We start from the raw sequence: 22,836 nt of genomic DNA on the forward strand, positions 1-22,836 counted from the left end.
CAAATCAACAAGTTGGGATATGGCCCACTCTTGCCCTGAGCCAATTGTGCTATTTACCTTGCTGGAGTCCCTGATCCTCCAACCCACACTCTCACTTTTGGGGCTCCTGGGGGCACAGTGGTTTCCCTGCTAAATCAGGTTGTGTGGCGATACCTGTCACCCTACAGCAAGCTTCCTGTGAATACGGGGTGGGAGCCCTGGGACGGGCCTGGGAGGAGCTGGCAGCAGGTAGGGGGAAAAAGGGGCTATGAGGAAGGGGTTGGTGGAAGTGGCAGGAAGACCCTTTTGTGCCTGGGGAGGTGTCCAGGGCCAACCTCTTAACCCCAATCATCCTGTATTGACTATGTCAGAGTCCTAATCCAGGTGGCAGGGACATTGGCTCATAGCATCCCCTTGCCAGGCTTCCCCCACCCCAACCCCTGCCCGGGCTGCTCTGGGGCTCCCAGGCCTACACCAAGCCTTTCTCCCCATGCAAACTAGAAGGCCTACACAATCCAGAAAATGAGGGGGTACTGCCTGAAGCCTTGGGGCTCTGGGAACAAATCCTAGGGTCCCATCTGTGGGATTGTGTCCACCTCAGGCCTAGAGCCACTGGCAGCCAGTCACACCCACAATTGAGTAAGAACTCAATCAGAAAGGCAGGAGGGTGCCTATAAATTCTGGAAGGTGCTCAGGGAACATTTGGGGGGCGAAGCCACCCCAGCCTGCTGTACTATGACATTGCAGGCTGCTCACCCTCTCTGGCCCCTGGCAGATTGCATGGAGAAGCAATGTGGCATTGCCTGCTCAGAACACACTGCAAATACTTTAAACCCAGCCACAGGGCAGCCGATGGAGGGGCTGGATAGAGTCCTGGGGGAGGGAGCCACCACGAGGGAACATGCGGCCTGCTGATTAAAAGCGTGGGTGCCGAGGCACAGAGCTATGGGCTCAAAGCCCAGTTCAGTTGCTTCCAAGCATAGCTAAGCCTCAGTTTCCCCAAATCCAAAATGCAGATGACGTTCAGCAAATATGTCCAAAGAAAAGAGGGAAGAAGAAAGGAGAGAGGAGGGGAATGACGGAAAGGAGAGGGGGAGGGAGGGAGGAAGGCAATAGAGCCTGCCCCCCAAGGTCCTGGATTCCCAGAAACAGCTGTGGAGGAAGCAGAGCTCCTGGGAGACCACTCACATGCTCGGTGAGGCAAGCCCGCACCTTCTGTGCTCCTAGAGCAGGGAAAGATCTCAGCCTTTCCGGGCCTGCCCTGAGCCCTCCAGGAGGCCACGGCGGAGCCACTCGCTCCCCTAGACCTGCCCTTTCTGCCTCACAACCCCAAGACCGCAAGGTCCAGGGGTGGGAGCTGTGTGCTCAGAGCTCATCTGCCCTCCAGGGCTTCATTCCAGGGCTCTGAGGCCGAGAATTCCTGGCTGAGTCAGTGCCTAACCTCCCCTCCTTCTCCCACACCCCATTGGATGCAGAGGCCCCCAGAGGTGTCTGGGCCCAATGCTGGGAGGCCACATGGTGGAAGGCAGAGCTGTCAAGAGGCTTAGGGAAGCTCTTCCCAAGCCTGATACAAGGAGGAGTGCTCACAGCAGCACTGCTGCCTGCAGCTGTCTCGGGGAGGCTACTGGGCATACCCCAAGAGGCTGACTCCCAACAAAGCAGCGGGTGTGACACCCCTGTGAGCCTGGGCCCTGCTCCCCACAGGCAGCAGGGGATAGGGGACTCACCATCTTCAGCTTGTGCTGCTGTAGGATCTCATCGAGGTTCTGCCTCTTCTTGTAGTTGAAATAGAAGTTCTTACACTGGGACACTGTCTTGGAACCCACCATCCGGGCGATGGCCGACCAGTTCCGGCCGTGTTCCAGGAGGCCTGCAGGGGGAGAGGATAGAGGGTGAGGGGTGGTGGAGCCAGGTAGGCAAAAAGCAGACCTGATGCTCAGCCTGGGGCTCACAGCTCAAGGGCAGTCCCAAAGGACACAACAGTGATGGGCCACATGTCAGGGTGGAGGTCCACCAGAGGGGTCTGCTTTCTTGGTCACTTGGCTCCAGGCTGGGATGCACAGGAAAGGCCTGGGCTCAAGGAACAAAGAGTGACAGGTCAGGCCCTACCCAGGCCACTGTTAAGGAGTAGGGGTGGGAGGACTTGCACTGGAATCCAGGATGCAGACCCTGCTCAGGCCCCCAGCACAATGCTCTGCTCCCCTCCACCTCCTGCCTGGGCAGGAGAGCCCAGGCTATCATGACCTAGCCCTGACACTCACTCGCAGCTGCATAGGCCTCAGGAGATGAGATGTTTTCCGGCCACACCAGGCGAGGCAAAGAAAAGAAAGTGGAAAGCAGGAGCTGGGAGGGTGGAGGTCAAGGTGGGGGTGAGCTGGGCATAGAAACCTCTTGCTCAGGTTTACTGGGGCACCTTTAGGGCCCCAACCCCTGTGGGTACCTAATGGCACATGCCGGAATCAGGGCCTGCCTGGCATGGTTAGGTAGCTGAGAGTGGATATGTCCCCAGATCTTGACTCCTTGCCCCCACTGCCAAGAGATTCTCATCTCCTGAAATGGAGAGAGACCCTCCAGCAATTAGCAGCCCCTACCCCAACCCACCTAGGCCAGAAAAAGTGCCCTCCATTCTTGGCAGCTCAGGCCAAGGCTGCAGGGGCCCCAGGTTCTAGTTTCAATGTCACAAATACCAGGCTCAGCAATAACACAGCCCCTGCTGCACCTCAAGGCAGCACCTGGGAAGCCAGGCAGAGCCTGGCCCATCTGCCCAGCGACCCCGAGCACACATGGGCACAGGTGGCCATCCCTATATTCATGCCCTGCATCTTCCCCACGTGACCTTGTGTGGCCCCGGCCAGGCTGAGCATGTAGCGGCCAGTACACTTTCCCTTAGTTGGGGGAGAGGTGGAGGCTCTCCTGACCTCAAGGGGCTATGTTGGCGATGGCCCTCTTCCAAGGGCAACAGCCCTCAAGGCTGAATCACACTGCTGGGGGCCCAGCAGCCTCTGAGCCCAAGCTGCAGTTGAAATGACTTTAATGAAAAATTTCCCATGATGAAATTTTAGCCCATTTTCCTTGAATCAAAATCAAGCTGCAAGTAAAACTACAACTAAAATTTGCAGAGGTGGGGGAGCCCAAGAGGCAACAGTCTGTGTTGGCCTTTTCTGTCATTCATTCATTCATCCATCCATCCATTCATCCATCCACTCAGTCATTCAAACACGTGCCAGCTGCTCGCCTGTGACATATGACGCTCTAATGAAAAAGAAATAACAGCATCAAAAACATCAACAAGCCAAGCTTGTCTGTTGTATGCCCAAGTGACACGCGGAGTTTTCAAAACCCTTCAAAGACTTGGTTCCGTCTTCTCCTTGCTGTCAGGGCTGTGACTCTTTTTCCATTCCTGGGATAGGGGGTAAGCTGAAGCTCAGCAGCTCACACCAACTCGATTGCGCTTAGGGAACAGGCCAAGGGGACACAGTGGGCATGGGGCGCCAGGCTTCTTGCCCTCCTGGCCCTCTGGACCCCAGCAGCATGGGGGGGGGTGCTGACTGACAGGCCACCTGCTTGCCTGCGGCAGCCACAGCAACCATGTGGCCCCACGGCTGGCTCCCCAGGGTTCCTCAAGGACAGACACAGAAGGGGAGGGCTGGGGCGTAGGATCAAGTATAACCGGCCCCCTGACCTTTCCCTCCACCCGCGCCAGCAGCAGCTGCCACTTCCAGAACCTGGCGGATAGGGACGTGCGTTTATTTATATTTCCCTAGCCCGGGCCAAGAGCGCCCAGGCAAACACACTGGGGCAGAGGATCACAAACCCAAAATGGGGTGGGAGAGGGCGGGTCCCCCCTCTGGGGCTGCTGTGGGTGAGGTGGGGCCCCAGGGGCTGGGCTGGGCTGGCCTGGCCTGGAGAGGGTGACATTTCCAAACTCAGTCAATAAAGAAGGAGATGGCTAGTAGCGAGGTTGGGGGCCCTGATTAACTCCATTCATGGGAGCAGTGGGAGCTGATGAGGTGGGGGGCGGGGGTCACCCAGCCCTTCCTGAAAACGTGGCTCACAATGGAGCCCTGGCCGGAGTGGGCCATGCAGGCTCTGTCATGCCTTCTATTCTCTGACCTCAGTTTCCTTAACTGCTGCGTGAAGGGCCACAGGGCCCTTGGGGATGGGGGCTGACAGTGCCAGGCACAGGGAGAGGTATACTATACCCCACCAAGTGCGGAGACCACCCAGACAGACCTGGTGGAAAGCCCCATTCACCTGAAGAGCTGTTCTCTGAGTACCCTGCAGCTGAGACCCTGAGCCCCCCCCACCCCAGCAATCTCAGGTCCTGTCACTCCTTCCAGGACAGCCTAAGCCTTACAGCCAGAGTGACAGGAAAAAGAGGATACGGAGGGAGGGGATATTTACATCCACAGGGTCCAGAACTGGTAAGTCACAATTTTCTAACAGCCACGTCGCGGTCCCTATCACTAGCACCCACCACGCTCCCCCCATCCCCTCCTGGGGCTACTCACTCACATCCTCTCATCCGCGTTTCCCCCTCGGCCAAGTTTTCTGGAAACATAGGGCAAAGAGGATGCTCCGGGGAATGGAGCTAGGAGAGCTGGGCTGGGAGGCCAGCGGCGGCCGTGGTGGCTCTGCGAGGCTCCTGGCTGGCGGCTGCTGGCGGCGGCGCTGCCTCACATCCTTCTCCGTCCAAAGGCGGGGAGGGGAGGAGGGAGGGAGGGAGGGAGGGCGGGCGGAGGCTGGCTCGAGAAGGGCGGGGAGGCAGCTCCGCACACCCGCCTGCCTGCCTGCCTGCCTGCCTGCCTGCCGCGGCCCAGGGCTCCTCCAGCGCTGCTACTGCCTCTGCTACCGCCCCCAGCTGCCTCAGGCAGGCGTGTGAGGTGCCCTTCCCCGAGGAGGGGGGGTGGGCAGTGGGAAGTTGTCAGTAGTGCACGAGGGGCACCCCTGTGCCTGGCATCACCGGGGCACAGTGTCCATGGCTCCCTCAGCACCAGTGTGCCCAGTGTGGACACTGAGCAAGCAGTGCCAGGCAAGACCCCCCCAGATCCCCAGGCTGAGCGAAATCAAAGGCACAGGCACCACAGGGTAGCAGTGTCCCTTAGCAGCCTGTCTGCGCCCCTAGGCTCAGACCTGATCTTCCTGCTGCCTGACCCAGCAAGACGCGTCAGGACTGAATGTGACCTCCAGACGGAGGCTCACAGGAGCAGGCGGGCGGGGGAGCAGTGGCAGAGGCCCAGGTTCAGAAGGGGCGGGCCAACTTGGCACTGGCTCCCCTCCCTCTCTCCCCATCCGTGGCGGTGGCGGCGTCAGCAGCGGTAAGAACAGATGAGGGTTCCAGAAAAACAGAGCTTCTCCACCCCCGGCAGACAGGGAGCAAACAGCTTCTTCCGCTGTCATCTCCCTGTGCCAGTTCCACCTGTGGTCTGCCCCCCACCCGGCCTGATGCTGCCAAGGGTAGCCGGGCCCTCCACGGAGGACTGTGGGTGGGCAGGGCAGGCTTCACATTCAGGGAGGAAGCTAGGGTTTGAAGAGCCTTTTCCCTAACAAGACCTTCCATCATTAGGGGGTGGGGGGAGGGCTTGAGGTCCCCAAAGGGCCCTCTGCTGCCTGAGGGTCCTGGGACAATAACAGCACCTCTTTCTTCCCTCTCCTAGACACCCCCAACAGCCATATTAGCCTGCTCTCCACAAACACCTGCGGAAATGCCCAGGTGGCTCTCAGGAGGTTGAAAGTTAACTGAGCTGAACTTTGGAGCCCAGATTGAGGTCACAACTGATTTCCTTGACTCTGGGATCATTAACCTGCTTTTCCCTTTAACCCCTCAGACTTTCTGTCCTGCCCAGGAAAACCCAGGGAGCAAAAGGTGCCCTGGAGCTCAATGCCAGGGAAGGCAACCAAACTCAACCATGGCAGGGATTTAGGCCTTTCCGCCTGAGTCCACAATCCGTTCTCCACAGGGGAGGTCTGAGTGAGCTTTTAAGGATGCCAATCCGATCAAGTCACTCCTCTGCTTAAAATCTTCCAGTGACCACCCGAAGTTGGGATAACATCCAAAGGGCTCAGCTGGCCCTGGAGGCCCTGGGGAGCCAGCACCACCCACCTGCCCAGCCCCTCCTCTACTCATTCCTAGCAGCCATTTTACTGTGAGCCCCTGAGCAAGCCCCAGGGCATTTGCACTATTCCTGCCACCTCCCAGCTTTCTCACAGATGAGCCTTGTCTCCCCTCTAGTCTTAGGGTAAGTGACACCTCCTCAGAGAAGCCGTCCTTGGCCACCTCCCCTTCAAATACAGGCTGGAGGGCCACCTTGACACCTAGGAGCACGTCTCCCACATGCTCTGTACTTGGGCTGGACTGAGATGGCAGATCCTGCCAACATATCCTGCGGTCAGGATTCCCTGACCCCACTTCTAATTTCTAAGGAAGGCCTTTCATTCTGAAGAGTTAGAAAGCAGGAACTAGGAAGTGAAATTGACCAAGACAGGAAGTCAAGCCAGGAGGTCTGAGTCAGGGTCTAGAGCAGAGAACCAGAAGAAGGGGCTGGGGAGCCGGAGGCTGCAGGGGTGGGTGCCCGAGGGTCATCTCTACTGCTGGCTGCTCTAGGCACCAGCAAGGGACCTGGGACTCAGCCCCCTTGGCTCATGCACACCAGCCCCCGGCAGGGCCTACACACCTGCCCTAATTCTTCCCTAAGCTGCTCTCTTGTGGCCCTGTAGACCTGCACCAGCAGCCAACACACTTGCGGGCACCACTTCACCACCCATCTGTGTCTGGGGATGTCACAGCTCTTCTCTCTGGAAACCAGCCTCCCACCCTGGAAAGACATCACCCTCACCACTCTAGGTAGCCGCATTCCAGCCCTGAGGTTTCCACGTGGTGGGGTGCACATCCCCCACCACCCATCCCCTTCCCGCCATTTTCCCAGAGAAGTTCAAGATTTCTGCCCAAAACAACTACTGAAGGAAGGGGGGTTAAAATCCAGCCCTCTTAGGCCTGAGTCCGGCCACTTCCTCAATTTGGAAACCCCAAGCTCTAGGTGTTTTCCACAGGGACAAAGCCACCAGGCTGGCCACCTCTGGAGCACCTGCTTTGTGCCGCAGTCAGGGCTGGTCAAATTCTTCCATCCTCGAGTGCCCTATGGAAGTGGGCCAGGGAATAGCACATCTGAACTATTACCTCCCTCCTTTTTCTTCCCATCTGCTCTGTTTACTACAAGCCCTTATCCCTGCTTGAGCATCAGCTCTGGTGATTGTACCTGTAAATCAGAGGAATGACGTGTAGCAGCTATGTCTTCTAGCTCATGATAAAACATACTCATTAAGATGAAATAGATGAAAGTCACCTGCAAACAACCCAGCACTGCCTCACCTCCCACTCTGGGGACATGCCATGTTACGCCCCTTCAATGCCATGTCTTCCTACACAGCAGAGGCAAGTAGGAAGCCACCTGGCTGAGGGGTTGGACAGTCCTCCCCTCAGCCACTACAGTGTGCTGTGTGGGCACAGGCTGCCCACTCAGGCCTCGGTTTTCCCATATGCAAAGCACAAGCCATGTGGATGCCTGCATGTGTGTGCACGCATACTGGGGAACACCAGCCACATGATCACAGGCATCATTACTACCTACCGTGTCAACTGCCAGGTGTCTCTCAACCTGAGTCAGATCCGATGTGGATGCCAATTTGTGAATTTCCCCCAGGAGTGAAGGTGGGCTGGAAGGTGCCTTTCCTTATCTTCAAGGGCGCTGACATGGGAGACAGAATGGTCTCCTAGGCCCTGCCCCGTGTCTGGCTGCATCCCTGGTTCATGCGGAAACCCAGACCAACAGACTATTTCCCAAATGTCTGGTTGGAAGGCCAACAAACCCTCAACACGTGTCCTCCCTCTGTAGTTGTCTCTTTCCAACCCATGAGTGGAAATAGTCCCTGAGGTGCTGCCCTGCCTCGGTCTGAGTACGAGAGCCCCTCAGGTATCCAGCCTGGGTGCTGGCCCTACCTCCACCCAGACACCTGCACCCCTCATGCTAGCCTCCAAGCTTGTATGCTGACCACTGGACCACACCAGCTCATTGCCAGCCTCAGCATACACACAGGATACTCCTCTTCTAGGGTGCCCACAGCAGGCACAGTGCCAGACTTCATTGATAGGTGATTGTTAGGAAATTCTGATCTTGCAGGCTTGGGGGATCACACCTCCCCTCCCTGTATCTTAGACTCTTCATCCGTAAAAGCCAATTAAGCCAGCCCTGAGCACAGTGCCCACAGTCCTTCCCCCACTCCCCTTGAGTGTCCAGGCCACCAGGCAGGGCAGGCCTGGCTCACTAGGGGGCCACCAGGGCGTGACCCCTACAATCCCCTTCCCCTGTGGGCCACTCACTTCTGTTTTCTCCCCTGCCCAAGCAGGTCCTAGGCCAGGAAAGGATTGGCACCTAGAGATGGGCCAGGGCCTTCCACTCTGCCACCCCAGGTTCTCTGCCTGCTAGAGAAGGCGGCTGGAGGCCCAGAGAAGCTGCGGCCATGCTGACCTTTCCCAGGGAAACTGAGTCCCTCACCCCAGCCCAGCCTGCCCTGCCCTGCCCTGCCCTCCCAGCTGGGTCAGAGCAGGCAGGCAGCTTCCTTGGGCTGCCCCGCTACACGTGCCATCTCCAATCTGCAGAAGCCCAGGGCAGGTAGCCATGACCTCATGCACACAAACAGGGAAGGCAGGAACCTGCCTACCTGGTATCCTGTGGCCAGAGTGTCCCCAGCCCCTCCTCCACCCCACGGGGCCAAGTTCTTAGAGCAAGGTCCCTCTACTCTCTGCCTCTCTCTCCCCACCCCAACCTCAGATTTCAATAGCTTGTCATGGGACCACACTGCCCTGTGACAGGGCCTTTGCACATGCCGTTTCCTCTGCTGAGATACCTTTCCTCCTTCATTAGCTGGTCAATAATAGGTTGCTGGACTAACTCATTCAATCCTCACACCAGCCCCATTCCTAAACAGCAATTAGAGCACCTGGTTTCAAATCCCAGCTCTACCACTTCACAGTTGTGTTTCCTTGAGCAGGCCACTAAACCTCTCTGGGCCTTAGTTTCCTCACTGGAATAAAGAAACTAATAGTAGCACCTGCTTCATAAGGTTGGAAGAGATGAAGTGACTTTATACATGTAGCATCAAGCAGTTCCTAGCACCCAGGAAGTGTGCCATAGTGTTACCTGGTATGATTCATTATTATTTCATGCTTTGGATGTCAGCCCAGTGGCCCCTTCCTCCAGGGAGCCCTCTGACCAGGTGGACCCCCAGCACCACATAACTCCCTCTGGCTATCATAGTACATGCGACTTAGCTGCAACTGACACCCCCATGCACAGAGGGGGACTGAGGCCCAGCGGGGCAGGCATTTGCTCCACGTTAGGACCCGAGCCCAGGAAGAAAAGCTTCAGAGTCTGTGCGCTGAGCCACAGAGGCTTGCCACTTCTGAGCACTTACTGCATACCAAGAGCTGCACATATTTAGCTTTTTCTACCCTAAGGTGCTCTGGGAAGGTGATATCCCAGACTCATTTTAGGGAATGAGGGAAAATGAGGGAGAAATAACAATGGACTAGGCCCAGGTCATAGAGTTAAGGAGCTGGCTGTGGCCACAGATGAGGACAGGGGACTCAGCACACCCAAGGCATTGGTGCCTGAAGTGCTTCTGTTTACTCAATGGGTGTGCAGGGTTGAACAGTATACAGGCAGTCCCTAAGTTACAAACATCTGACTTACATACAACTCCCAACTTATAACAGAAACGATTTCGGTAAGTCCCCGAGTTACAAACATCCAACTGACATGCAACTTGTACTTACAAACAGAAGATATAACTGATAGGTAAATGAGACTGTTTCAACTTACATACAAATTCAACTTAAGGGGGGCAGCACCTGTGGCTCAGGGGGTAGGGCGCCGGCCCCATATACCAAGGGTGGCGGGTTCAAGCCTGGCCCGGCCAGCTAAAACAGCAGTGGCAACTACAACAAAAAAATAGCCAGGCGTTGTGGCGGGAGCATGTGGTCCCAGCTACTTGGGAGTCTGAGGCAAGAGAATCACTTAAGCCCAAAAGTTGCTGGCTGCTGTGAGCTGTGACGCCATGGCCAGGGCATTCTACCAAGGGTGACAGAGTGAGACTTTGTCTCCAAAAAAAAAAAAAAAAAAAAACAACTTAAGAACAAACCTACAGAAACTATTTTGTTCATAACCCAGGATTGCCTGTACCCACAAAGTCTCATGTACACCAGAACCTGTGAGTGGAATCTTACTTTTAAAAAGGTCTTTGCATGTGTGCTTAAGGTGAGGGCCTACTAGATCTGCGGTTCTCAACCTGTAGGTTGTAACATTAGGAAGGTTGAGAACCACCGTACTAGAGTCCTTACAAGAAGGGGGAAGTCTGGACAGGGACACACAGGGCGAAGGCCACATGTGAATGGAAGCAAAAGATTGCCAGCAGCCACTGGAGGCTGGGGAGGCAAGGAAGAAGTCTCCCCTAGAGCCCCTGGAGGGAGCACAGCCCCACTGATAACTTGAATATGGACTTCTGGCCTTCAGAACAGGGAGGGAATAAACTGCTGTTGTTTTAAGCCACCAGTTTGTGGTCCCTTATTATGACAGCCATGGGAAATTTATATAGTGGGTACTCCTTTAATTCCCACTGTACAGATGAAGAAACTGAGGCACAGAAGTTAGCAGACTTAACTGAGGTTACAGAACAAAAACATCTAGAACAAGTGTTTTCCAACCTTTTTTATCTCATGGTACACTTGAACCTATATATGGTTAAACTTTTATGGCACACTTAAATTATCTTGATCAAAAAAGAATAGAAAAGGCCGGGCGCTGTGGCTCACGCTTGTAATCCCACCACTTGGGAGCCGAGGCAGGTGGATTACCTGAGCTCACGGGTTTGAGACCAGCCTGAGCAAGAGCAAGACTCCCATCTCTAAAAATAGCTGGGCGTTTTGGCAGGTGTCTAGAGTCCCAGCTACTTGGGAGGCTGAGGCAAAAGGATCACTTGAACCCAAGAGTTTGAGGTTGCTGCAACCTATGACACGATGGCAATCTACCCAGGGTGACCAAGTAAGACTGTCGCAAAAGAAAAAAAAAAGAGCTAAAAGAAAGAATACACTTACTGTGCTTTGAACTTCTTTCAAAAATAATTTAATGATTTTTAAAATTTTTCCTGGCACACCTAAGATCCTCTCATAGCATACTAGTTGAAAAATCACTAATCTAGAGGCGAGACCTGGTTTCCCTATGGGTGGGGAGGAGGCTGCAGCTCTTCTGTCAAGGCCAGACTGCTAGAGTCTTCCCAGATGTTTTAGGCTGGCTCAGTGGTCTGAATGCCCAGGGGGATACGTGGTTCGTTACCTGCCTGAGAGGTCCCTAATCACCCCTTGCCTCACTCAAGGGTTGGCCCAATGTCACTGAAATGATGGGTTGAAGCCACCTACCTCACTCAGGCATAGTCAGTTCATAGCTCTTCTGAGGGCTGAGCAGGGAGCTCTGGAACATTCCTAGCTTCCCCACCCCCACCTACCAACACCTGCCTCACCGCCCTCAGCCCCTGCTGCCCCTGCCTGGAACACACAGCCATTAGCAGCCACCCTGAGCGGTAATTGTCCAGAATGCTGTAATTCATGGCAGATGAGCGCTCCCAGCATTATTACAAATGTCACTGAGCAGGGCCTCAGCAGCACAGCCCCCAGGGGACGTTCTGCTGCCATCTTTGTGGGCAGGACCTAGAATGAGCTCACTGCGGTTGCTGAGGACCCAACCTTGAGATGGTGGGGCACACTCCCGTCTCTACTGGTGAGTCATCCCCCAAATCACCCAACCTCCTCCAGATCTGCCCTTCTAGAAGGAAAGAGAGAGGGCAGCCAATGACTCCTGGTTCCCAGGCAACAGGGAGGGTGCTACGGATGGAGCTGAGGTGACAACAGGAGACACACAGGGGACTGAGGGGCCTTCGAACATCCATCCCGAGTCCTCCAATGGGTGGGTCCCTGGAGCAGTTCCTGGCTTGACAGGCTGCGATCCTGAGGACCCACGTGTGATTCAAAGACTTGTACTTTGACATGAATGTTTGAAATAGCCACACACAGAAACAACCTGCATATCCAGCATCAGACATGTGCATACGACAGAGTATCATTCAGCCATACACAGCTATGTGGATAAATCTCAAGCACTTCATGGTAAGTGAGAGAAGCCAGACACAAAGGCCACAAACTGTAGGATTCCATTCACATGAAATGTCCAGGATAGGCAAACCCACAGAGACAGAAAGTGCATTAGCGGTCACCAGCCGCTGGCGCTGGCTGGGTGGGGTGGGGGGCAGGGAACAACGCTAATGGGTGTGGGCGGGATTTCCGTCTGGGCTGATAAAAGTCTGGAACCAGATAGTGGGGAGGGTTGCACAACATCATGGATATACTTGATGCCACTTAACTCTTCTCTTAAATTTTATGTGTATTATATCAAAATTTAATAGAAGTATGTGTGTGGGGGGAATCATACAATTTCAATAAAGCCCCCCCCCCTTTTTTTTGGAGACAGAGCCTCAAGCTATCCCCCTGGGTAGAGTGCTGTGGCATCAAAGCTCATAGCAACCTCCAACTCCTGGGCTCAGGGGAGTCTCCTGCCTCAGCCTCCCAAGTAGCTGGGACCACAGGCACCCGCCACAACGCCCGGCTATTTTTTGGTTGCAGCCGCCGTTGTTTGGTGGGCCTGGGCTGGATTCGAATCCGCCACCTTAGGTGTATGTGGCTGGCGCCTTAGCCACTTGAGCCACAGGTGCCGAGGCAATAAAGTCTCTTTTAAAGCCATCAGTTGACATCTATACCAGAAACCACAAAGTGGGCATGAAAGACAGAGAAACAAGACAACAGCAGGGCCTCCTTTTGGGCTGATGGCACCCCTATGCCCTGCGCAGAAGGGTCCTTGGACGCACTGGAGACACACTTCCTACCTGCTGGAGGACACAGGTGGCTAAATGATGGCAGGGTCCCTCCCAGTCCTTGCTCCAGGCCCACCTCAGCCTAGGGGCTTCAGAAAAGAGAGGTTCTGTGGGAGAGGCCCAGGGCCTAGGCAGGAGCCCTGAGGATGAGAGGCAGGGGGTGTAGAAGGCTTCTCAGGTCTGCAGCTACTCCCAGGCGGTCTCTGAAACCCAGCACCCAATGCACAGGACCTTCAGAGACCCCTGCAGCCAGGTGGAGTGGGGGACAGGGCCTAGACAGCACTGTGGTTTGGGCTGTTCGCAAACACCCTACCCTCATGTGCCTGGGCTTTGACTATAAAGACTTTTTGTTCCCTCTAGGAGATATCACCTCAAGCTTCTTTTTTTTTTTTGAGACAGTCTCAAGCTGTCACCCTGGGCAGAGTGCCATGGTGTCACAGCTCACAGCAACCTCAAACTCTTTTGAGTTTAAGCGATTCTAGCAATTCTCTTGCTTCAGCCTCCCAAGTAGCTGGGACTACAGGCGCTCGCCATAACGCACGGCTGTTTTTTGGTTGTAGTTGCCATTGATGTTTGGCAGACCCAGGCTGGATTCAAACCTGCCAGCTCTAGTGTATATGGCTGGCACCCTAGCCGCTAAGCTCAGCTCAAGCTTTTTACACAAAGAAACGGTGCATCAGAGATAAGACCAGGCTCTGGCAGGGCTGCATGGGCAAAGAACCAGAAGGCCCAAGCTCACTTCTGGCCCTGCATAGCACCTCCAGGATGTGGAGCTTCCGTAGCTCAGGGTTCCTAGGCCATAAGCAGGGACAGGCCCTTCTCTTGGGGTCAAGAGAGATGAGAAGGGGCACCCATAGTGGGAGCTGGTGCAACTCTGGGTCCAATTGCCCCTATGCAGGGCACAGTCAAGAGAGCAGAGCAATTCACACCAACTCGACCCCTCAACATCTGCATACCTGATTCCTTAGAACCAACCTGATGCCCTCCCACTTCATAGATGAGCAAACCAAGGCCTGGGGATATAGGTCACTGAGCTGGGAGTGAAGGGCATGCTCCCTGGGCTCTGGTGAGCATGCCTATGGCTTCCAGGGGGATGGTGGGGTCGTCACATGCAACACACCATCATGGCATGCGGCCTCCGCCACCCAAGCCACAACTGAGAGGTGCTAGACCCCAGCTGCCCCTCTGCTCCATGCTGGTAATGGTTTCTACAACAGCACCCACACCTGTAGGCTCCCTGCAAAGCCAAAGTTCCATCGCAAGACCTGTCACATGGGACATTCCCACACAATGAACAGACAGTCCAGGGATGCCCAGCCAGTCTGGACCCTGTCATCTGGATCAAGATGCTCAAACCTAAGACTGATTTCCAGGGGCCCCAGCATGCCCGAGCCTGGGCTGGGGGCCTTCAGGGTTCTGCACAAGGACTGGATGCCTTGCAGGTTTCACTAACCCCGTGACCCCACTGAAGTGGCTGCCAGCAAGCTCTCACTACCCTGACGCATCCAGGTCCATAGGGCTAAAAGGTTTTGGCCACAGGAGTCACAGAGGTCACTGACCGACCACATGCACAGCATGAGGTAGAATTTCCTGAGCTGTGCCCCATGTCACACAGGTGAGTCTGACAGTACAGCCGCACAGACCCACCTTCTAGAAGGTAAAAAAACTGAGGCTCCAAGGACAAGTGACCAATCCTAGAATCTTGGAATCAGAGCCCACTCCTGAAGACTTCACTCCAGTTCCCAGGGTCAATGTCCTCCCCTCCACATGAGCTGCAGGCACCCAGGATGCAGACAAGGGCGCCTAAGCTGCCCAGTGTCCCTCACCTTTCTTGGCTGTTTCCATTTCTTCTTCAGTCCAGCGAGAGCTCTCATTCATCTCCATTGAGGCTGCAAAGGAAGACACAAGGCTGCTCTACTGGAGGCAGCAGGGAGGGGAGGCACCTTGTCTGCACAGAAGACTCCTCTCCCCTGGGAAATGCAGGAGTGGATGGGGCCTCGAGGGCATCACTAGGCTCTGAGCCATGAGGGGAGGCCATGGGGCAACACCTGACCCTCAAACTCTGTGCTGGGTACTGTGCTGAGCAGATCCACATGTGTCACTTGAGGCCAACCTCTATGTGACCCACAGAGATGCAGGATCTGAAGTCATTCCTGTCGCAACCACATAAATCATCACGTGAGACACGGATTGACAGTACACGCTGCAAGAGGTGAGGCTAACCATAGGTGCAGGATAGCACTGAGCACTTCTCGCAGAGTCCAAGTGTGATGTTTAATCCTCTATACACCCCATTCTACAGACAGGGAAACTGAGGTTCAGAGGTGACAGCTGCCTCTGTGAGCACTTGCCTGGGAAGGAGGACCATCCCCAGGCATACGGTGACAGTATGGGGAAGCAGGAGCTGCAGGTCACATGGAGCCTGTTCTTTGTTGTAGGTCTGCCCTGTGTACTGAGGATGTTCAAGATTGTTTCTAGATACTGCCAAATGCCTCTGGGAGGTAAAACAGCCCTGGTAGAAAACTTCTGCTCTGGAGGGTAACCATCATGCCCCCCTACTCATCTTGTTATTCAGAAAGGACACATCCTAGCCTTGGGGTCAAGTGCAGGTGGCCACACGGCTGCTGTGGCACCAAATATCAGTCTGTCCTCCGAGTCTCCTAGATATGAATCCTGGACCTTGCTTTTGAGTTCCTTTAAGACCCACATTAGGGGCAGGCATGAGAGCTGCTGGCTTCATGAACTCAGGGCCAGGCATAAGTGGGCAGGAAGATTCCAGCAGGAGGCAGAGGCGAGAGGGTCTCACCCCCATAGGCAGCCCTCAGACCCCTGTTTCCAGGGCCTGGGTCTCTCCAGGATCTCACCAGCTCCTCCTCCCTTTCTTTAGGGCTGTGCTTTTCACCTGGAAGCTCACCCTCAGGTCTGAGAGGACTGTCCCCAGAAGTCAGGTACCAACATGCTTTGCAGAAAGTGCTTCTGCCCTACACTTCTGTCCTGGGCCTCCAGGTACACCACCACCAAGGAGCAGCAGCAAATACCTATGGGAGCTGCACATGGTTTGTGGCCAGTAGGGCTGGGTCAGAATCCCAACTCTGTGGCTTTAGGGAGGCAACATCCCTTCTCTAAACTTCAAGCAGCCCATTTATGAAATGGGTCCAAACTACCTTTCCTTGGAAGAGAGGGCAGATGCCTGGCCCAGACCCCAGGAAAGAGGGGACGGACATCTGTGAGAGATAAAGCATCATCTCTGCCAATTCCACCCCAGGAATGAACCCTGGCTGGGTTCCCACAGAGGTTGGAAGGCCTTCCCGCCAATAGCGAAAATAGGTACACAGACGACAAACACACACGGCTGCCCCCTGTGGCTAAACTTGGGAAGTGCTATTCAATTCCTCTCTTCTCTCCTCCTTTCTTGGGCGGGAAGCATTAACCTGAAGGTGAATGCCCTTCCAAGCAGAAGGGGAAACTGAGGCCCACAGAAGTGAAGGTACAAACCCAGATGCCCCCAGGGCCAGAGTGGGGGCATCACCCACATCACCCTTCTAAGAAAGGGAGGAGGCCACTCAGCTCCCAACAGCTGCTATATCCAGGAAACACTGAGGCTCCTGATTTAAAAACTGACAAAACACCCTGAGCTGGTGATGTGGGTTTTTACGTGACATCTCTCAGCTCTGAAATCACAGTGGCTGAAGCCACTGAGCTCTTCCCATAGCACAGACACTGTTCCAGGCTCTTCCCACATGGAAAGTTACTAAAATCCTTCCCTCTCATGGTCAGAGGTAGCCACCGATTTCTCCTACTGTGCAGGTGAGGACACAGAGGCACAAATATGTGGAAACTCAGGGGGGCCAGTGCGGGGGTGGGGGCAAAAAAAAATCACACAGCACACTCAGGTGCCACCAATTATCACAAATCTCACAAAGCACCCACACAAGCAAAGCCTACTGCAGCTCCAGCCCCCCACTCTGCCCTCCTCCTCATGCCCCACCACCGGCTCACCTAGCTCGGCGCTCTGCTGTGGGGTGACAGCCTCCTCGCTGTTGGCCTCGTTGGCCATGGAGCGGGTGATGCGGCCTTTGCGCCGGCCCTGGCTGTTGGCGGTTTTGCGGCCTTTGGAAGCCACTGCCTCCTTCTCGTCGTTGTCTTCCCCTGAGGTGTCGTCCGTCTTTTCCCTGAAGGCCACGGAGGGGAGACAGGACAGACCTGAGCTACTGGACAGATCTGTTCTCCAGCTTACTCTGCTCCACTCTGGCTGCCGCTGTCATGTACTGCAGGTGAGCCTGAGGTAAGGCTGGCTGGTGGCAAGGGTCCTCCCTTCCAGGGAACCAGAAGCACAGCTGGCAGTTACCTGTGCGTCCTTTTATTTACCCAAGGGAGGTGTGTGCTGCACTACCACCACTTCATTCACCTAGTCAGGTGGCAGGGCAGTTTTGCCCCCAAATGGGAGGTGCAGGTGCGGAGCTCAACTGCAAGGCAACTTTATTCATAGCCGGAGGGGGATGGGCCAACGGCTGTCGGTAAGACCATTTTACACACCACATAGAGAGATCACCCGCTACCTGTCTGCAAGACTATCTGAAGAACTGAACAAAGGGAACGGGCCGGTAGCAATCTACAAGGCCATTTTAACTGCAAAAGAGGAGAGTGGCTCTACATGAAGTGCAATACTTCTGCTTTCCGCAATACTTTTGCTTTCAGTATTAGCTGGGCCACTGTGCCCTGAGGAATGCACGGGAGGAAGCCCTCCTGCTGGTCTTTGCAGGCTAGCAGAGGTGGGGGGTGGAGCTGGGGGCTTTCTCAGAGAGTTTGCTGCAGGCTGCTGGGATTTATCACCTCCGCCCTCCCATTCATCTTCCTGAAAGGCCCCGGCTGGAAGCGTCTGGGAGACAGGGTAACGAAGCCAGATGTTCTCTGAAGCCACATTCCTGAGCCCATTACTGGTACCTGGCGCTAAGTCGTGCCACCCCCTCCCTCCAGCTGGCTGTGTTCCCTTGGCCCCTGGAGGCACGGGAGGCAGTCACACCCTGAGGCGAGGCCAAGCCTTGATCTGCAAGAACTCACGCTGACATCCATAATTCTAAAGGTGAGCGCTGCCGGCACACCTAGTCCTTCTAGAAGCTGCTCTGATCCCCCCTCCTGGCGCCTCAGGAGACTCAGCAGGGAGGGGGAGGCTAAAAGTTCCAAAGTCATTGCCTAGATTTATTAGCTTGTGAGTGGAGCTCCAATGAGCTATCTGCTTCTACCATCTCCAGAGGGCTTGAGAAAGAAACGGCAGGTGGGGGAGGAAGGAGGAGATGGAGGCTTCCGGGAGGGGCTGTCAGGGACAGACAGTTGATGCTGGCCCTCACCACCCCTGTACTAGTCCCCCACGGCTGAGTATGCTCTGAGTGCAGGGCTGGGGGCCTTACTTGATTAGCTCTTCCTTGTCGTTCTCCACCTCCGGCTTCTCCTCCTCCTTCTCTGCCTCCTTCTCCTTCTCATCTTTCTCCTCCTGGCTGCTCCGGGGCATCTGCTGCTGCTGCTGCTGCTGTTGCTGCTGCTGTCAGGCCCCAAGGGAGGACAGGGAAGAGGGGAAAGAAGAACTCGGTGAGGCAGGTGAATCTGCACCTGGGCTCAGCAGGAACTGGGGGAGAGGAGGAGGGGACACTGTAGACAACTGGGAGGCCAAGGACAGTTGGTATGACTCGGTTCTGCAGCCTGGGTCCTGGGGAGCTGGGGGTCAATGAGTGCTGATGTCAGGTGCCCTGGGTTCAATTTCTGCTTCTCATATTTGGGGGTGTATGACCTTGGATGAGGGTCCTAACCTCTCTGTGCTGATTTCTTCACTTTGAAAAAACAGGGGTATTCAGTGTGTTTATGTTAGAGCCAGGGACTGGAAGGCTACACTTAAGATGGCACCTGGCAGGGATACTTAAGAAGGGCAGAAGCACCTGGGCCAGTGAGGTGCCCAGCTGAGCCTCAGGCAGGCATACACTGGGGAATCTTAGGACACACCCCAGTCCTAACTTGCCCCTGAAAAAGTTCAGACCACCTCTCTAAACCTTAGTCTCCAAGTCGATAAAATGGAGAGGTAGGAGATGCCCCCAATTCCCAGGAGCCCCAGGCCTGCCTACTTGTGGCTATAGCACTGCCAACAGCCCCTTGGTGGAAGGAGCACCAGCCTGGGCTCTAGGGCAGGTCAGAGGGCCCCAGGGGTGCCTCCTCACTCAGCCTTGTCACTCTAGGCCCCCAGGCCACACCTTACAGAGACAGGGGGAAGTATGAGCAGCCAATTCCTCCTAGCACCACCTCCCAACTTCCTTTCTGTCCCGCCTGATTTCTTTTAAGGCACACACTGATTTTCTTGGCCACCCCAAGGTCCTCCCTGCAGACAGCTGCCAAACCAGACCATCTTTCCATCCTACTGAGCCAAATGAAATAAAAATAAACCCCAAACGCCTTTTTATGTGTACCAGGGCACAGTTGCACCAATTTCCAAACCAGGGAGAGAGAACTCCAATCAGATAGAAAAGGAAGAGAGAGAGCGCCCCCTTTCTCCCTGCCAGGACTAGATGCCTGCCCACCACACAGGGCCCCGTTCGCCCTCCTCTGAGCCTCCCCCACCCCCCACGGGCATCCTGCAGACCGCAAGGACACAGAGGGAAGGTCTAACCACTGCACTGCGGGTGGCCATGGGCTCTCATAGCTGCTGTCTCTACTCCAGAACCTCTTGCTGGGACCTGCTCTCTCCTCCCCAGGAATCTCATCCCCTAGTGTTCTGTAAGAGCACAGGGAAAGGGGGCAGAGCCGATTCTCAATTCTCAACAGGCAGTCCAGCATCCTCAGACCAACTGCTAACTCTTTTTTTTTTTTTTTTTTTTTTTTGAGACAGAGCCTCAAGCTGTCCCCCTGGGTAGAGTGCCGTGGCATTACAGCTCACAGCAACCTCCAACTCCTGGGCTCAAGCGAGTCTCCTGCCTCCGCCTCCCAAGTAGCTGGGACCACAGGCGCCCGCCACAACGCCCGGCTATTTTTTGGTTGCAGCCGTCATTGTTGTTTGGCGGGTCCAGGCTGGGGATTCGAACCCGCCACCTTAGGTGTACGTGGCTGGCGCCTTAGCCGGTTGAGCTATAGGCGCCGAGCCCCAACTGCTAACTCTTAAACACTCAGGCTCCACCTTTCTACAACCTAGTGGCAGGGGCACCTCTCCTGTGCTGACAGGAGATGCCTCTTTTGAACTGGCTCAGCAGGTAGGAAATGGGGCAGAGGGGTTTTCAGGTTGTCCCTTGTCCACATCTGCCTGAGGGGGCAGTGGTGGTACAGCGGTGGTAACAGTGGTAATGGGACTCTGAGAGGGAGGGAAGGAAGAAGACCTGTGGCTGGAGGTGGGGGGAGGGGTGTCACCACACCCAGATGCTCTTCTCCACTGTTCAGACTTCCCTGGCTTTAGGACATCCAGGATCCAACACCCAGGGACAGGGTCTGGGGCTTTGCAATCACAGGAGCTTGGCATCCCCACCTGGGCTGTAGCCCGCCTCCCAATGAGAGCAGCAGCAACGTGGGCCACCCACCTGGGGCACCCATCAACTGGCTGCTGGATCTAAGCCAGCGGGGGCTCCGTGAACCCCTGGGGCCTCACCCATGGACCAAAGTGTAACCAGCAAGCCAAAGCAGCCAGGAGATGCAGCTCCTCACATGCAAGGCCAGGGACAAGGGCCACGCTGCACTCAGGGCCTTCCCTGCCACATGGGTCCTCTGAATCCTCAGAGAAGCCCCACCAAGGAAGGGTATGGCGTAGGGGAGAAAATCCTTACACAGACCAAGGCTGTGTTTCGTTTCTTTCTTTCTTTCTTTCTTTCTTTCTTTTTTTTTTTTTTTGAGACAGAGCCTCAAGCTGTCCCCGTGGGTAGAGTGCTGCTCACATCACAGCTCACAGCAATCTCCAACTGCTGGGCTCAAGCGAGTCTCCTGCCTCAGCCTCCTGAGTAGCTGGGACCACAGGCGCCTGCCACAATGCCTGGCTATTTTTTGGTTGCAGCTGTCATTGTTGTTTGGTGGGCCCAGGCTGCATTCGAACCCGCCACCTTGGGTGTACATGTCTGGCACCTTAGCCACTTGAGCCACAGGCACTGAGCCGAGGCTGTGTTTCTTGAGTGGTTACTTGACACTCTGCTGTACATTTTATGTTGGCAGGTCCTCAGCCTCTCGGAAGTTCCGAGGATGATGATGAAGATGAAAGCAACACCAGTAATGTAACCTGCAGGGATGTCCATGGGGACTGCCCCATCCTAGGCAACATGCCCAGGGCTTTGCAAACACTGCCACTGAATGCCCTGAATTAGCCCATGACAGATGGGCAGTGACCAATGTTCCCATTCTGTAGTCTTATATCCATGAAAGGGATAACCTGGGGTGCAAGGGATTTGGTCCTGCCATCCCCAAAGCTCATGCCACCCTCTGGCTGGGACCTGGGGTTCAGGTGCTAGATAGGCAGAAGGAGCCCTGCACCTTTCTGCCTACCCCAGCTGTCCCCAACTCAATACTCCCTAAGCCCCCAGGCCTGCCCACAACCCCCTGACCCCTGCATGGGGACATCAGCCCCATGGCACTCACCATGGTTGGCTCACCATATTATACATGGGCCTTGTGCTGTGTGACCCATGGCCTCCTCTACAGAAGAGAAGCCGAGGCATAGTGGTGACACTAGTACGTAGCAGGGCCAGCATTCACAGTTGGGATCTGAGTTCTGCCCCTACCTAGACCCTACATCCATCCATCTCCCCGCCCTTGGCTCTCCAGCACCCGAGTTCACAGCCCACCAAGCCTGTGCCATCTCATGGCAAGGTCAGCAGTCTCCATCAGCCCTAGAACCCGGTCATGGCTTCTGTCTTTTTCCCACCAGAAGTGTAACCCCAGCACCAGGCGCTACCCTTTGGCTGCCTCTCTGACACCAAAGACAGGGGCAGGGCTCCCCGTTATGTTCCAGGCACTCTTTCCGAGCCCACCCTGGAACCACGGATAGGTTCTATACTTCCTGTGACCTAAACACCATCTCCCATGGGAGAGGCTTCCCTGCAGCCTGTGCTGGGCAACCCAAGTGAAGGAGGATGGAAGGGAAAAATAGACAGATAGCCCTGGCCAGAGGGAGAGAGCTCATCAGCCCTGATGAGGAACATCTGCCTGGCCTTCAGTGGGTCACAAGGAGGCCGGTAGGCTGACTTAGGGCTACTCCTGCTCCTACTGGGTCCTGGGAGATTTACACAGGGGGTGGGGGGGTAGAGGTGGGGCTCACAACTCCCTAAAAGTACTGTGTGTACCTGGTCAGCTGGCTCCACTCCCTAAAGCCTCTATGTTTTCGGACAGTAAACCCAGTGACTGCCAGCTCAACACAGGACTGGCACTGACCGGGCTGTGCTGCTAGCTCTCATGACTATGCATGGAGCTGCAGAACCACACTGCTGGGCTTTGTGGGCAACTGACAGTGACGGTTCTGAGGAGCATAATTGCTCCAGGGGAGTTCTGCAAAGTCTTGATACCCAGGTCACACCTCAACCCCACATAAATGACATCAGAATCTCTGAGCGGAGACCCAGGTGTCAGTATTTTACGTTCCAGGTTATCCCGATGAGCAGTTTTACTATATAAGGGCCAGAGGATAACACTCTAGGCTTGGCTGGCCATGTGGTCCCTGTTGCAACTACTCAACTCCACATTGCACTGTGAGGGCAGTCAGTATAGAAACACAGGGGTGTTTATACAAGCAGGTGGAGGGCAGGATTTTTTCTGTGGGTCCTTAATTTTTGCACTCTAGACTAATGCTACCCAAACCTGAAGGTGCACTTGGCATCTTGGTAAAATGCAGGTCCCCATTCGGTAGGTTAGGGTAGGGTCCAGAACTCTGCA

General features: G+C 55.2%; 1 protein-coding gene across 1 annotated transcript in view; it reads right to left on the reverse strand.

The window, feature by feature from the left end:
• NCOR2 (nuclear receptor corepressor 2) overlaps positions 1-22,836 on the reverse strand; it is a 211,076-nt gene that overhangs the window by 47,797 nt on the left and 140,443 nt on the right. The window contains exons 15-18 of the mRNA XM_023516824.1: positions 18,363-18,493; positions 16,954-17,126; positions 14,781-14,843; positions 1,707-1,849 (exon numbers count right to left, since the gene is read on the reverse strand). Coding sequence (XP_023372592.1) covers positions 1,707-1,849; positions 14,781-14,843; positions 16,954-17,126; positions 18,363-18,493 — 510 coding nt within the window. The remainder of the gene's footprint in view (positions 1-1,706; positions 1,850-14,780; positions 14,844-16,953; positions 17,127-18,362; positions 18,494-22,836) is intronic.

Source organism: Otolemur garnettii, unplaced genomic scaffold (assembly GCF_000181295.1).
Source record: "Otolemur garnettii isolate 467f Iridium unplaced genomic scaffold, OtoGar3 scaffold00099, whole genome shotgun sequence".
In the NCBI taxonomy this organism is placed as follows: Eukaryota; Metazoa; Chordata; class Mammalia; order Primates; family Galagidae; genus Otolemur; species Otolemur garnettii.